Source organism: Amphibalanus amphitrite, unplaced genomic scaffold, assembly GCF_019059575.1.
Source record: "Amphibalanus amphitrite isolate SeventyFive unplaced genomic scaffold, NRLGWU_Aamphi_draft 000990F_arrow, whole genome shotgun sequence".
Classification (NCBI taxonomy): domain Eukaryota; kingdom Metazoa; phylum Arthropoda; class Thecostraca; order Balanomorpha; family Balanidae; genus Amphibalanus; species Amphibalanus amphitrite.
In genome coordinates, this window is record NW_024882484.1 from 196,717 (window position 1) to 210,821 (window position 14,105).

Below are 14,105 nucleotides of genomic sequence, written 5' to 3' on the forward strand. Positions count from 1 at the left end.
TCTGTTTCACGTATTACGGCTCCACCGTCCTCCACGTATCCATGCATGGCTAAAGATGTGCATAGATGATATGAAACGATTTTTTTCTTTTATCCTGTGCTTGCCCTCAATCATCACTTGGAAGACTGGATGAGCTCGTTATTATACTCACAGCAAGCGTTACGCCATTCTCTCATTTGTGCGAACCGTTATTATCAGATATATATGTATCAATACCTACGTTTGTGTGTGTTATTCGCCATGTTTTCTGACTCGTTCCGCGGACCATTCACGTCTAATCACAGATCTGAATGTGGCCGAGCACTCGAGTCTGGCGGCGGCACACAGTCCTCTGGTGGACGGGGACCTGGCCACCTCTGACGACCTGCTCGCCCTGTTCGAGGGGGGCAGGCCGCTCTTCATCGACCTCTACTTCCCCTTCCCCCTGCTCGAACTGAGACTGCTCACCATCTACAACCTAACAGGTGGGTTAAATCTGCTAGGTAACAGAGAGGTGGTCCACATATGATCGGTGATAAATGTTGCTGTATACCTTACAAGTCGACGATGTTACCGAGCCGACACTACTGTAGGTATACTGGATCATGATTTTAAGTCGTGTCGCGGTCCCTTTCGTAGCCAGGTTCTCGCCAAGACAAGATTAGCGATAGCGTGATGAGCATCGAATGTTATCCAAGCACGACGAGCACGAGAGGCGGCGTCCTGCTCAGACTCGCTCTCAGTTCTCACGAGGAACACCTCCAACTTGCCGTGTTCAGCTACAAATTACAATCACGTCTGCGAAATTTCATGACTTGCCGAAAAGCGGATGTGAAGCCACCAGAGTAACGGTGTTCCAAATCTCGAGTGCGTGTCAGTCTCACACATGAAGTGCGTTTTCTCTGCTTTCAAAAATTAGCCCCACATGCCATCACGTTTTCACTTTCCTCAGGAATGAGCATCCAAGTTCGTCTCAGCGAGAACAACGTCTCGTGGATTGGCTTCTCGATGCAGCTGGGTAAGCATCCTGAAACTCATTTCTAAACGACTGGTGACGGTGACCCGACAATAATCCCGATTAGCCGATCAGATTGCCCTAAGTCACGCGACAATCGCTTCCAGCCGATCGGAAACCTACCGGAATCTGAACAGTGAATGGCGCCCGTCACATGCACGAAAATGCTTTTACTTTCCGGGCAGGCCTATAGCTGAACGAACAGATAGCCATAATTCACCCTCCATGGTATTCAATAAATCAATCTTGTCGGAGCTGGCTTACGAACTAGGTATCACTTTCCATATGAACGATGTCACAAGCATAGGCATGGTGGGTGGATGCCCCAACCACTAACATTTAATATCGATCTCGATCATACATTCAACACTCCTCTTTTCGGTACTTGCCACCTGCTCAATTCTTTAAAGTTTGTCTGTCTGTCTGTTCTCTTTAGTTTGTCCTCTCTCTCTCCCTCCCTCCCTCTCTCTCTCTCTCTCTCTCTCTCTCTCTCTCTCTCTCTCTCTCTCTCTGCACCACTCTGCCCTAGGCTGACCCCATGTCACCGTGTCCCCACAGATGCACCTCAGCCGCCGCGACCCGAGGTCAGAGGTCTGGTCATCCACACAATATCGCTGCAGAATACCCTACTGAAGAACGGCGCCCGCTTCATCAAGGTGTCTCTCTTCCACTCCAGCGGCGCCTACTTCAAGCGGGCGCCCTTCTCACCCGTCTGGCCGCTGCATGAGCTGCAAATTGTCGCCCAGAGCACAGGTTAGTGATCCAAGAGAGGTTGGTGATCCGTGAAGGTCAATGGTATGTGGACACAACAAGGAACGATGACCTGTGGACTCTGTGCGGAGCAGTGACTCATTCAAGTACACAGGGCTGAGCTTGTCAGGTGCACTGCGTCTTTGTGTAAATCGCAAGCGCCTCTGCATTGGAGGTCCTGTTGAAAAGTTATCCCAAACCGCAAACCACATAGCTTCCATGCTAGCTTCCATGTTTCGAAAGCGACTCTGGCCGGCAGGGAAGTCTCCTGCTAAGGTGATGGGTAGGGTAGCCCGCGTGCAGCCCATCGTGTGCCCGAGAACCGGTTCCCTCGACCGAACGGTGACGCTACTGACCCGTCGTCCAGGGACAAAAACCCGCCGGCATTGGGCCAATGCAGCCAACAATGCGCTGAGGCAGCTGTTCTCCGGTATAGCCCGGTCTCCTAATGTGGTCACGAGTAACGGTGCTTCTTCTTGCTGACCACAAAACAGGTGCCGAAACCGTGCACTTATGGACACGTGCGCCCGACACCGAAGGTCGATAGGATGATAATGACAGGCTACACTGCTTGGTACCGCCGCAACAGCCATTTATTATGGTCACTTATCGTTCATTCTAGCAAGTTGTTAAGATGTCATTGAAACTGACTTTTTATCCGCCTACACCCGTCAATGGGTTCGAATGATATGCTTGAACGTAGTTTTCGTCGATGATCTGACCTCCAAAAGCTGTCATGTCACCAGAACTTTCACTTGGGTTCAAAGCATAGCAAGACCTAAACGCTTCATCTTTCACCAACAAAAAACAAACGCAAAACAACAAACAAACAAGAAAGCAAGCAAGCAAACAAGCAAACGAGGAAAAACTGTCACATCTTCGGTGCTCCTCTAAAGCCATATGTGACCTCAACGGTGATCGAGATTCGAGCAGTGCTGACCTAACCTGACCTATTACCACCCTCCATCACAGGTCTGTCGCGACACCAGTGTCTGGACGACCTGGGTCGGTCGGACGTCGCCGTGACCTGGGCGGCGGGTGACCGATGTTACCACCTGGTGAGCGAGCGGGCCACGCGCCAGCAGGCGGAAGACACGTGTCGTCGGCTCGGAGACGAAGGGACGCTGTTCCGAGACACATCGACAGGTCTTCATGCTATGGTGGTAGATATTCTCAGGTGAGCCCGGTGCTAGTGTCATTGAGGGCTCAAGGAGGGACGGCAAGGGCAGGTGTTCCAGGGTTGATTCATCAGGTGTAAAAATAATGTTATTGTTTATTGTTGTGGTGTTGTGTTATGAATAAGTTCTTCCTGGATATTGTTATGGATTTCCTATGAGGAAATTAAAATAAGAAAGGTGCTCACAAAAAACAGTTGGTGATTGTAATTCCTGCCTTGATTAGGTACTAATTTGCGTTTGATACCGCATTTTATAACGTCTAAAACCATTCATCAGGTGGAATCATCAGCAAATTCCAATGTTTATTAGGCCGAAAACGTTGATCAGGCGCGTACATTGAACGTATACGTGCCGTTTCAGGTACCGCCGGTTTCTGAAACTGGCCCGGACCTCTGACGTTTGGAGCGGCGGAGTGCGAGACCCTTCACCGGGGCAAGGTGAGGCAATTCGATGTTTCAAAACCTGAGAACACACGGACGCTGAATCCTATTCAACTTTTCTCCGACGTCCATGTGTTCCCGTTAGAATGCGTCGCAATGTTTCACTCACGATTTAATGGAGCACTTTCCTCCGGCTACCTGTCTCGAATCTGCCTTAGCCGTGACATGCGAATTAGTGTTGATACGGTGGCGATAGATTTCACCATCAAACGACAGGGAACGGAGCGCGGGCATACATTTTCCTATGTGATCAGAAGCGAGACAAGACAGCCAGTGCCGCCTACTGCGACAGGCAACACGATTACCCATACAGTCTAACCGAAACAAGTGGGAGGAAAACCCCCTGATCTGACGGCCGGCCCCTAATCGGTTTTGTAAATGTACTTTTAAAGTGATAAACAACATTGTGACGACATGCTGTTTACTCGGTATCAGTCCGAAACGCATGCTATCTCCAGATCAGTCCCAGGTTTTCCCGATGGTAAGCGGGAGCGATGAGTAAGTCCTTTTTACATCATACCTACCATAGATATTCCAACCCGACCGAACATCCGCAAGCCAAGCTGCGACAGTTGCTGCTTAGCAACAAACAGTAAATGACGAATCATAGCACGAGCTATGTTTTGCATGCCCAGCTTTTGCCTCAGCGCCACGGCGAAACAAGTGTCGTCCATCCTTCTTCAACTCCCTCGCTAATTTTTTCAATTTCTCACATTCCTCTCACACACTCACGCTGTATTTCTCGTTACAGCGGATCAGCCAGTACCGCCGGGCTCCTGCCTGGCCGTCCGCCGTCGATTTGGCTGGAACACCGTCCAGGTGGCCTGTGAGGCTCGGTTCCGCTTCGTCTGCCAGCGAGGTGGGTATGCAATGCGGTATGCACCGTGCATGACTGGTGCACTCATAAACAACATTTGTGGAACGTTTTACCGGGTCCGTACGTAGACATAATGAACGAACAATGGGCATTCACTGGCTGTTTTGAATGCTTCAGTAGGTCACTACTCGTCAATTGTTTAACTCGAAATAATTGATTCCGTGCTGGACCCATTATTTTGATTTGCCTCAGCTGGACAATACACCCCTATACGCTGCACAGCCGTGTATCCATCGACTGCACTGCCGGCCAATTTACCTACACAGCCATACATTGATAACTAAAGCCGTGACGTGCAGTCGCCGACACTTGGACCGTGGTTATTATGCCTTCATGCATCCACCATACAAAATCTCACACTGTTCCAGTGACTAACATCTTTCTCTCACCAGCGCCACGACTCTGCGGCAGTCCTCCCCAGAAGCCGAACCTCATCTACAACCGGGCACGGCCCACTATCGACGGTGGAGTCATCAACGTGACGTGTGTGGACGCCCACCTGACCACCGGTCACATCCAGTGTCATCAGCGCACCTGGACTCAGCCGAACTTCTGTGACCGTCGTCCGCGCCCATCGCCCCCGTCTCCAAAGTCACAGCCATGGCCCACTCCCTCCGTGCACACAGGTTCGTGCGTCATTCGACTCAGCCCTCTGTTTTACCCTCTGTTAGTATGGAAAGCGATATCCATGTCTTTACGAGTCAGTACGACCCTTTTGATTGTATTCTTTATTTCTAAAGAACACTGTTTTGCTTTCGTTACTGTCAGACACACCACTATTTTGATACTAAACATAAGTCTACAAGAACTTCTATCAAATAGTAATAACGTGGCATAATGGTAGCGAGTTGTAGCAAACCACGCTATAATAACGGCTATATTTTCACAGTTCCGGAAACGACTACCGACTCGGGAACAGCCGAGCCAAAGAAGAGCTCGGATGAATCAATACCGGCCACCAGAAGTACGTAAAACAGGGATGATGATCGTGGGAAGGATTTGTGACCGTTAATTTAAGGACAGAGTCTGTGGACTGTCCAGTGTCCACTGTAGTCTGTGGACTTCTAATAATAATATTCGACGCTAACTTGTGTAAAAAGGTTATAAATTTGAATTTTAACACGGAAACGAAGGTGACATCCTCACCGACACTCTCAAGAGCCTTATACCGTTCTGTCATTTATTGCGATAAGAAACTAACGAATGTGCCGCCCCGCAGAATACCTCGGCGCCATCATCGGCGGTGTGGTGGGAGGCACCATCGTTCTGGCGGTCATCGCCGTCCTTCTCATCTGCAACTCTCGACACAAGGACGACAAGCTCACTCATGAGCCGTACAACTTTATGGAGTTTTGGGGCCTCGGTCGGAACCAGACCCACAAACAGGAGGAGGACGATCACGTTTACAGGTACGATGCGTGGCGAGAACATTTGCCAAACTAATGGACAGGAGGGGATAAAGCGTCACGAGGAAACTTTAGCCTAGTTGTACTGGGACAACTAGGCTAGATAACTGGGACACCAGTTGTTGTTCAATGAAGTGATCTAATCCCTGAGGGCTCGAAAAAAAAACTGTAAAGAAAAATGCTAACGAGCTATTCAATTTGATCACTAGAAGATAAAGTACGCATCACGAGTACCTCTTCGTATTTACTTTTTATTTATTGTTTGCTTCAGAAGACACCATGCCCTTGCTTTGCTAAAATCTCTGCTTTCTCATTTCAGCGAGGTCGGCGGCCCGGAGGCCATTTACGAGGAGCCTCGGTTCGCGTCCGGCCCGGGCCGGCCGCGGCACCCGCCCTCTATTCGACCACCGCCACTGCCGCAGGAGCGTGCCCCCACGAGCACCCTGGAAACCGTGGTCAGCCACGGCGACTCCGACTACGAGCTCTGTCCCACGCTGGACAGCAAGGCGACGGCCGCTGCCGTGGCGGCGGCAGCAGCTGCGAGGGCAGGAGAGATGGCTTTCCACCGCACCAGTACCATGGAAACGCTGGTGTGTGGAGAGGATTTGCAACGAGAAACAGAGTACTCAGTGCCGTTCGCAGGGCCCGCCGGGCGTCTCTCTCGCGGGGGAGAAGTGAACTCGAGTTTCGCCAGGTCGTCGGTAGATGGCGGGACAGTGCCACAGCGCGGCAGAGCGGTCTCGCTCGCCACCAGTGAAGGACCGTATGCGTTACCGTACGACCCCCGAGCGGACGACGTCTCGGACGCTGATAGCTCAGTGGAACAGCGACGGAGTGTGCCCGATGTCGTCAGTTTGACGGCGAGATACTCGGGAAGTGCAAGGTGAACGGTGCTGCCCTCTGGAGAAAGTGACACGAACAGTGCTGTCCTCTGGGGAAAGTGACACGAACGGTGCTACCCTCTGGAGAATAGACACGACCGGTGTTGCCTTCTGAAGAAGTGACACGAATAGTGCTGCCGCCTGCGCTGCGAAGTGTGGACAACGAGCATCCCAGCGATGCACCAGCCCCGTGCAGTGTGTTTTCTTATCATTGCTAACCCATGAACTGTCTGGTGATGACATGAGCTTATCAAACGTTTAAATGTGCCAATGTTGAGCGTGGAGTTTGCCTTGATTGACGATATCGACGTCGTATTCCCAGCGAGGAATTACTTGCGACCATAAGGCGACGACATAGTTTTAGACATACCTTCTGTCGCGTAGGCACGGACATGGAGAGAATGACTAGGAGAGGGTGCCATTACGGCTCAACTAGTTCCCTGTATTTATGGGGAAGGACATGTTGTTTGTGGGACTTATTTAAAAAGCAAAAATTCGCAATTATAAGTAGTCTAATTTTAACGAAATATTTTGGGTACCGTTTCTAAGACAGCTGATGTATAACACCTATCCAATATTTTCGGAATCTCATCTCATCGTCTAGTCGCCCCTTATTTAGGTTGTAATTGGTAGGTAATGGATGTCATCAAAATGAAGCTAAGCTTAATGAATACCGGCTAAACCGATATTCGTACGCCAGACCACTCGCAATGTCAGACATTTTCGACGCATGTGCTCTGTTCCAGTGATCTGTGATATTTGTGTTTGATTGAATAAATGATCCACCCAAGAGATAACGAGGCTGATGCCATCCACATGCAAAGCGGGAACCATCCTCGGGCTGTTTCTCTGCACAAGAGAAGCTGGTTGCATTTAACAGTTTTATAAATGTGACTGTGACGGGTCCGATACACCAGCAGACGCCTTTTCAGTTTATTAATTCTTCAGGAAGTAGGCCTGCGAACACACGCACACAACAAGCAAAACCGTTAGCAACTCCAAGCAACTCCATGCACATTGCACGCTGCATAGCAGGTCATGCGGCAGCCACCACGGAACACAACCATGCACAACATGCAACACACACACAACAACACAACATGCCGTCGCGAGCAGACGAGGACGCAACATGCCGTCGCGAGCAGACGAGGACACCAAACCCAATAAACCAAATATGTACATGCCCTGATCCAGCACGTCACATTCCTCCCCTCACAAATCCAGCCTATCGGGGGCCCTCCTTGTCCTTGTACCTCGCCGCCTGAGTCCCAACTGTTGCTCTGTGCGCGTTGCGCACCCCACCGGCTCGCTATCCAACAATGGAGGATTATCCAACGGGCCAGGGGTCACCTCCGAGCTCGCTGCCTGTCCTGATTCGAAGTCGGCACCGCTGTTTCCATCTTCCCGACGTGAAACCTCCTCTTCGGCCCTGCCATGTGAATCTTCCGCAGAAACAGCTTCTGACTCGTCTTCGCTGTCGGGTTGTTGAAATTCTCCTTCATTCGGCGTCTGATCCTGCCGGTCCCTCTGATACACATCATCTCTATCCCTCCGGTCATGATGGTTAACATCGACTTCAGGCCTGTCAGCATGTCTTTCATCATCTCGACTGTGGCAGGGTTTCAGCCTGTCATGGTGAACCACCTGCCGGTACCTGTGCTTGTCTACATGCTTGATTCTGTAAGTCAAGCCATCCTGCAGCACGGCTACCACTTGGTACGGCCCATGCCACGGTCTTTGAAGCTTCGGTGAGCGGCCCGGGTATCTAACTGGTTTGAACAGCCAAACCCAATCCCCAACCTTGTAAAAGAATTGCCGCACACCGCTTGATTGCCGCTCTCTTCGTTTCTGCGCTTCTTTCGCGATGTTCTCACGTGCCCTGCTTTGTGCTCGAGACCAAGCTTGCGTCACTTTCTGAGCGTAACTCTCCCTGTCATTGCCGGCTCCTGGAGAGCCTCCACCGCACGCAACATCCACCGGCAGTCGTGGTTGTCGACCATAGAAGAGGTAGAACGGCGTCTCTTTTGTAGTTTCATTCGCGCTTGTTCGGTATGCCATCATCACGAACGGCAGCTTGTCGTCCCAGTCTCGCTGATCTTGTGAAACATACATGGACAGCATTGTGCACAACGTGTGGTTGAAACGCTCCGTTTGTCCGTTTCCTTGCGCGTGATACGGCGTCGTCCTCGACTTTTTTATATGCAGACGCTGGCAGATCTCCTGGATCAGCGATGCTTCGAAATTTCTTCTCTGGTCCGAATGAATGACCTCCGGGCAGCCATGGCGACAAATCAACTCCTCCACCAAGATCTTGGCCACCGTGTCCGTCCGCTGGTCAGCCAGTGCAAAAGCCTCTGTCCACTTGGAAAACCCGCACGTCACGACAAGGATGAAACGATTTCCTCGATTAGTCCGCGGGAAGGGACCCGCGATGTCCATGGAAATCCACTGCCACGGTCTCACTGGTTTTGGCATTTCACCGAAAGGCGCCCTCCCAGGAGCAGGAAGACTCTTCTTCATCGCACAAAGACGGCACGTCCGAATCCACGTTCTCACATCCTTGAACATTGTACTCCAATAGAACCTCTCTCTGATCTTTTCCACTGTTTTTGTGACTCCGAGGTGACCCGAGGCGGGGTCGTCATGACACATCGCGAGGACCTCCTCAGTTAGAGATCGGGGAACAACCACTTGCAAGTGTTCCGTCGCGTGGCGCTTGTACACGCATACCAGCCGGCCCTGTCCGTCGACCTTCAGTCTGTTTCGCTGCGACATGTAGTGCTTCACCGCCGAAGATGCATCAGAGGGACATCTCTTCCCCGTTCTCACCAGCTCCATGACTACTGCTATGTCCCGATCATCACGTTGGGCCAGCGCCATCCCGTAGTCATCATCCAACGTCACTGCAAATACCGGAGCATTGACCTCGCTGTCTGTCCCTTCCACTGGGCCACGCGAGAGAGCGTCCGCGTGTGGAAGTGTCGGCCCCGGCCTGTACTGGAGGTCGTAGTCGAGCGCCTCCAATTCAAGTATCCAGCGAGCAAGCTTGCCTCGTGGATCCTTACTTTTGCGGAGATGCACCAAGGGGTTGTGGTCCGTCCGCAAAACAAATCGGCGTCCATGCAGGTACACACGAAATCGTCGAGTGGCCCACACAAGGCCAAGGCACTCCCGTTCGGTCGCCGAGAACTTCCTTTCAGTTTTCGAGAGGCTGCGACTGGCGTACGCCACCACTCGCTCCTGGCCTCCTTCTTCCTGCGTCAGTACCGCTCCAATCCCTACTTCACTGGCGTCCGTGGTCAAGATAAAAGGAGCGTTGAAGTTCGGGTAGCACAGCACAGGTGCAGATGTCAGCTTCTCCTTGAGCTGTCGGAACGCAGCGTCGCATTCCTCCGTCCAGACGAATCGTGCACATCCCTCTAGAAGCCGGTGTAGAGGTTTCGCCACGTCTGCGAACTGCGGAATGAAGCGTCGGAAGTACGAGGCAAGTCCAAGGAATTCTCTTGTCTCCTTGACTGAAGAAGGCGTCGGGAAGTGTTTTACGGCCGAAACCTTCGCGGGGTCAGGCGAAACACCTTCTCCACTGACGACATGACCCAGAAACTGAACTTTCTTTCGAAAGAGCCGACACTTTTCAGGGTTCAATGTCAGGTTGGCAGAACGAAGGGCCTGTAGGACGTCCTCGAGTCTCTGCAATGATTCGCCGAAGCTGCCTCCGAACACGATTATATCATCAAGATATACCAGGCAGATGTTCCATACCATTCCCGTCAACGCCACCATCATCAGCCGCTGGAAGGAAGCTGGTGCTCCCTTGAGGCCCATTGAAGTGACATTGAATTCGAAGAGGCCCTTGTGAGTGGTAAATGCTGTCTTGTGTTTGTCCCGTTCCTCTACTTCTTGCTGCCAATACCCACTTTTGAGGTCCAGTACGTGAAACCACTGGGCCCCAGAGAGGGCGTCCAAGCAGTCATCAATCCTTGGCAGAGGAAAAGCATCGCTGATTGTGTCTGCGTTCAACCGACGATAGTCAATGCAGAACCGAATGGATCCGTCCTTTTTCTCAACCGGAACCACTCGTGCCGCGTACGGAGACGTACTCGGCCTGATGACGTCTTTGCTCAACATGTCCTCTACCATGTCGTCCAGCCGCTGACGGGTGTGGTGGTCCACTCTCGTTGGTTGCGCTGCTCTTGGAGGCGTACCCTCTGTCCGAATTTCATGCTTCACAATTCCAGACCGTCCGAGACGTCCATCCGCTGGGAATCTGTCTTGGTAGTCGTGAAGTAGCTTCTTAGCCTGACACTGCTCTTCTCGTGACGTCAGATCAGAGTCAGTGACCAGCCTCTCAACAAGCGTCTCCATTTTCCGTTTCACTTCTTCCGACTTTTTTCCGACTGATTCCCGAACACTCCTGACGTTCTGAGCCAGGGACTCATGAACTCGCGCGACACGTTCGACGTGCCCCAGCGTGGTCCCCTGGTGCAGCTTGACAGGTCCTTCTCCCGGATTCACGAGCCGAACAGCGATCTCCTGCCCTTCTCGCATCACGTCCAGTACCCGGGCTCCCACTACATCGTTGGCTTCTTCAAACGTAGGGTCTGGGCTATACATGACCTCTTCCTGGATGGGAATAGCAGCTTCTACGACTCCCCTTACAACAATCTCATGCCGCCCAGGCAGAACGACCTCGCGAGTCAGTCTCACTCGTGCACATCGCGGTTCTGCTTCTCCTTGGGAGGGGGTCGGAGATGAACATGTTACATCTTGACTTCCTATGGTTACTCTGCCCGACGTCCAGTCAATGGTAACAGTTGCTCCCAAGCGTCTCATCGCATCGGTCCCGATCAAACATTGCGTGTTCATAGACGGCACCACATAAACAGGGTGTTGCAGGAGAACTGAAGAACCAATACATATATCTGCCAGTACTCGGGCCTCACAGGACAAGGGCTTACCGTCTATCGTCACTGGCTGCTGCTGCGAAAGACAACGCCGCAGCTCACGTACACCGGGAACACTCGACCCAACCAGCGTGCATTCCGCTCCCGTGTCCAGCAACCATACTACCGATTCGTTCTGCACAGAGCCCCTGACATACACAGCCCGACCACTTGGAGTAACATAGGACGTCGTGCCCACCAACAAACTGTCGGGAGAAGACTGGTGGTGGGCACCTAAAAATCCAACTTAACACGACACCCACGCGCTATGTGCCCCATCTGACCACAACGATAACATTGAAAAACGGCTCCTCCTTCCTCCCCACCTGCAGAGTTAACAGGACACTCACGCGCCATATGTCCCACTTCACCACAGCGATAGCATTGAGCACCAGATCCCCTTCCACCACCGCCGCGATTTGCACCTGGGCCACGAGCAGCACCCCCATAGCTGCCACGACCGACGCGTTCACCGTGTCCACCGAAGCCACCTCCACCACCACGAGGGCGAAAACTCCCACGGCCAGGGAGGGTCAGCCGCCCGACATGTGCTTGAAGATCCGCCATAGACGCCGCCACCGCGGACACCTGGTCTCGAAGCTCCGCGACCTGAGCATCAACAGACGGAGTGGTCTCCACCCGTCCCACTGAGGCCTGCCGACGGGAGAGCTGAACTTGCTCAATCCGGCGTGCGCTGCGTTCTAGATCTGCAAGGGAACCCCGTTCTTGCTCGGGTGCCTGAAGCATCAATGCCATACGCAAGTCATCATCTAGCCCATTGATGAAGGTGGCTCGCACTACGCCCTCTCGCGGTACCACATCCCAGTCCGGATACGCTCGCTCAGCAAGCTCCTCCAACTCGTGCATGAAATCTGCTGTGCTTTGTCCAGACTTCCTTCGAGCAGAACTGAGCTGCAGCGCATAGTCACTCTGGAGTCCTGGAGAATCATATTCATCCATGAGCGCCTTGTACAACTTGTCATATCTACTCTTTTGCTCTGCAGGGAGGTGCATAAAAAAGTCATATGCTTTACCAGCCAAGGAAACAGACAACTGTGCCAGCTTCGTAGCATCATCTCTCCATTCATTGATGCCTGCACATTGTTCAAATTTATGAAGAAACCGACGCACACTGCCACTGCCATCAAAATCAGCTGGTCGCACCGCCTTGCTGCCGCCAGGTGCCATCGCGTACGCCTTTATCTCTTCCTGAAGAAAATCACTGTCCGTTTCAGGCTTGATCATTAGCTTTGTTGCCACCAGCGCCTGCTGTCGCCACCGCTGCCACCAGTGTGACGGGTCCGATACACCAGCAGACGCCTTTTCAGTTTATTAATTCTTCAGGAAGTAGGCCTGCGAACACACGCACACAACAAGCAAAACCGTTAGCAACTCCAAGCAACTCCATGCACATTGCACGCTGCATAGCAGGTCATGCGGCAGCCACCACGGAACACAACCATGCACAACATGCAACACACACACAACAACACAACATGCCGTCGCGAGCAGACGAGGACGCAACATGCCGTCGCGAGCAGACGAGGACACCAAACCCAATAAACCAAATATGTACATGCCCTGATCCAGCACGTCACATGACAAACATAGAAACACGACGGGATAATCTCCACACTTTCGCTGAACTCGTTATGAGTAGCTACTTATCCCTATTTTCTGATTTTTCTAATATCTTTGGAAGAAAGAGAGAGAGAGAGAGAGAGAGAGAGAGAGAGAGAGAGAGAGAGAGAGAGAGAGAGAGAAAGAGAGAGAGAGAGAGAGAGAGAGAGAGAGAGAGAGAGAGAGAGAGAGAGAGAGAGAGAGAGAGAGAGAGAGAGAGAGAGAGAGAGAGAGAGAGAGAGAGAGAGAGAGAGAGAGAGAGAGAGAGAGAGAGAGAGAGACGCAAAGTTATGGGAGCATTGTCCTGATCTGTAATAAAGAAATATGTACCGTAAGCAAAGCACTAAAAATAAAGACCACGAGTTTCATTTAGCTATGGCAGCAGAGGCATCAAATCCCTTCATCCATTCTTCGTTATCCCTCCATTAACCGTGCAGCCTCCATGCTCTCGAAGGCGATACAACTCCGAAGCCAAACTAATGTCATCTCAAAGGATTTAGTGCCCGGCCTTGCGGCACAGCATAACTTCAGGCGCCTACCACCAACGCCATCTAGTAGCGGACCGAGTAACTAGGTGTGGCCGCCGCGCCGTCAGCGTCAGGTGCGCCCGATCGCTTGAAAAGCGTAGGACGACTGACGTAATAAGCCGACAGCGAACACTCTTGACACTGCTTTTTTTGCATTCGGGAATGAATTGGAATCATCGATACATGCCGATAAAAATCGAAATAACGTATAGGCCAAAGCACAATCGCATAGCAGCCATTAGTCCGAGTAGGTACGAAATGCTTGTAACCACAGCATAATAAATCAGAGACGAAATAAAGATGTAGGAATGAATGTGTAATATGAGAGAATAGCAGAGGATAAAGAATCGAGCCTCTGCTGAAGCGTTAAGCATAGGTATACGGTTGATCCTCTAAAACGCGATCCATATCCATTATCCTGAAGCATGGCTGTTGAACTAGATCGTCAAAGTAGGAAACTGCAAAAGGCTATCTGCATGCGGGGAAAGA

General features: G+C 51.7%; 1 protein-coding gene across 1 annotated transcript in view; it reads left to right on the plus strand.

Annotated features, from left to right (window-relative positions):
• Positions 1-7,320, plus strand: part of LOC122368931 — a 26,214-nt gene extending 18,894 nt beyond the window's left edge. Inside the window, exons 3-12 of the mRNA XM_043343255.1 lie at positions 285-464; positions 932-997; positions 1,553-1,747; positions 2,717-2,921; positions 3,283-3,359; positions 4,114-4,221; positions 4,632-4,865; positions 5,129-5,203; positions 5,459-5,648; positions 5,965-7,320. Of these exons, the coding sequence (XP_043199190.1) occupies positions 285-464; positions 932-997; positions 1,553-1,747; positions 2,717-2,921; positions 3,283-3,359; positions 4,114-4,221; positions 4,632-4,865; positions 5,129-5,203; positions 5,459-5,648; positions 5,965-6,532 (1,898 nt within the window). The 3' untranslated portion in view covers positions 6,533-7,320. The remainder of the gene's footprint in view (positions 1-284; positions 465-931; positions 998-1,552; positions 1,748-2,716; positions 2,922-3,282; positions 3,360-4,113; positions 4,222-4,631; positions 4,866-5,128; positions 5,204-5,458; positions 5,649-5,964) is intronic.
• Positions 7,321-14,105: the final 6,785 nt, after the last annotated feature.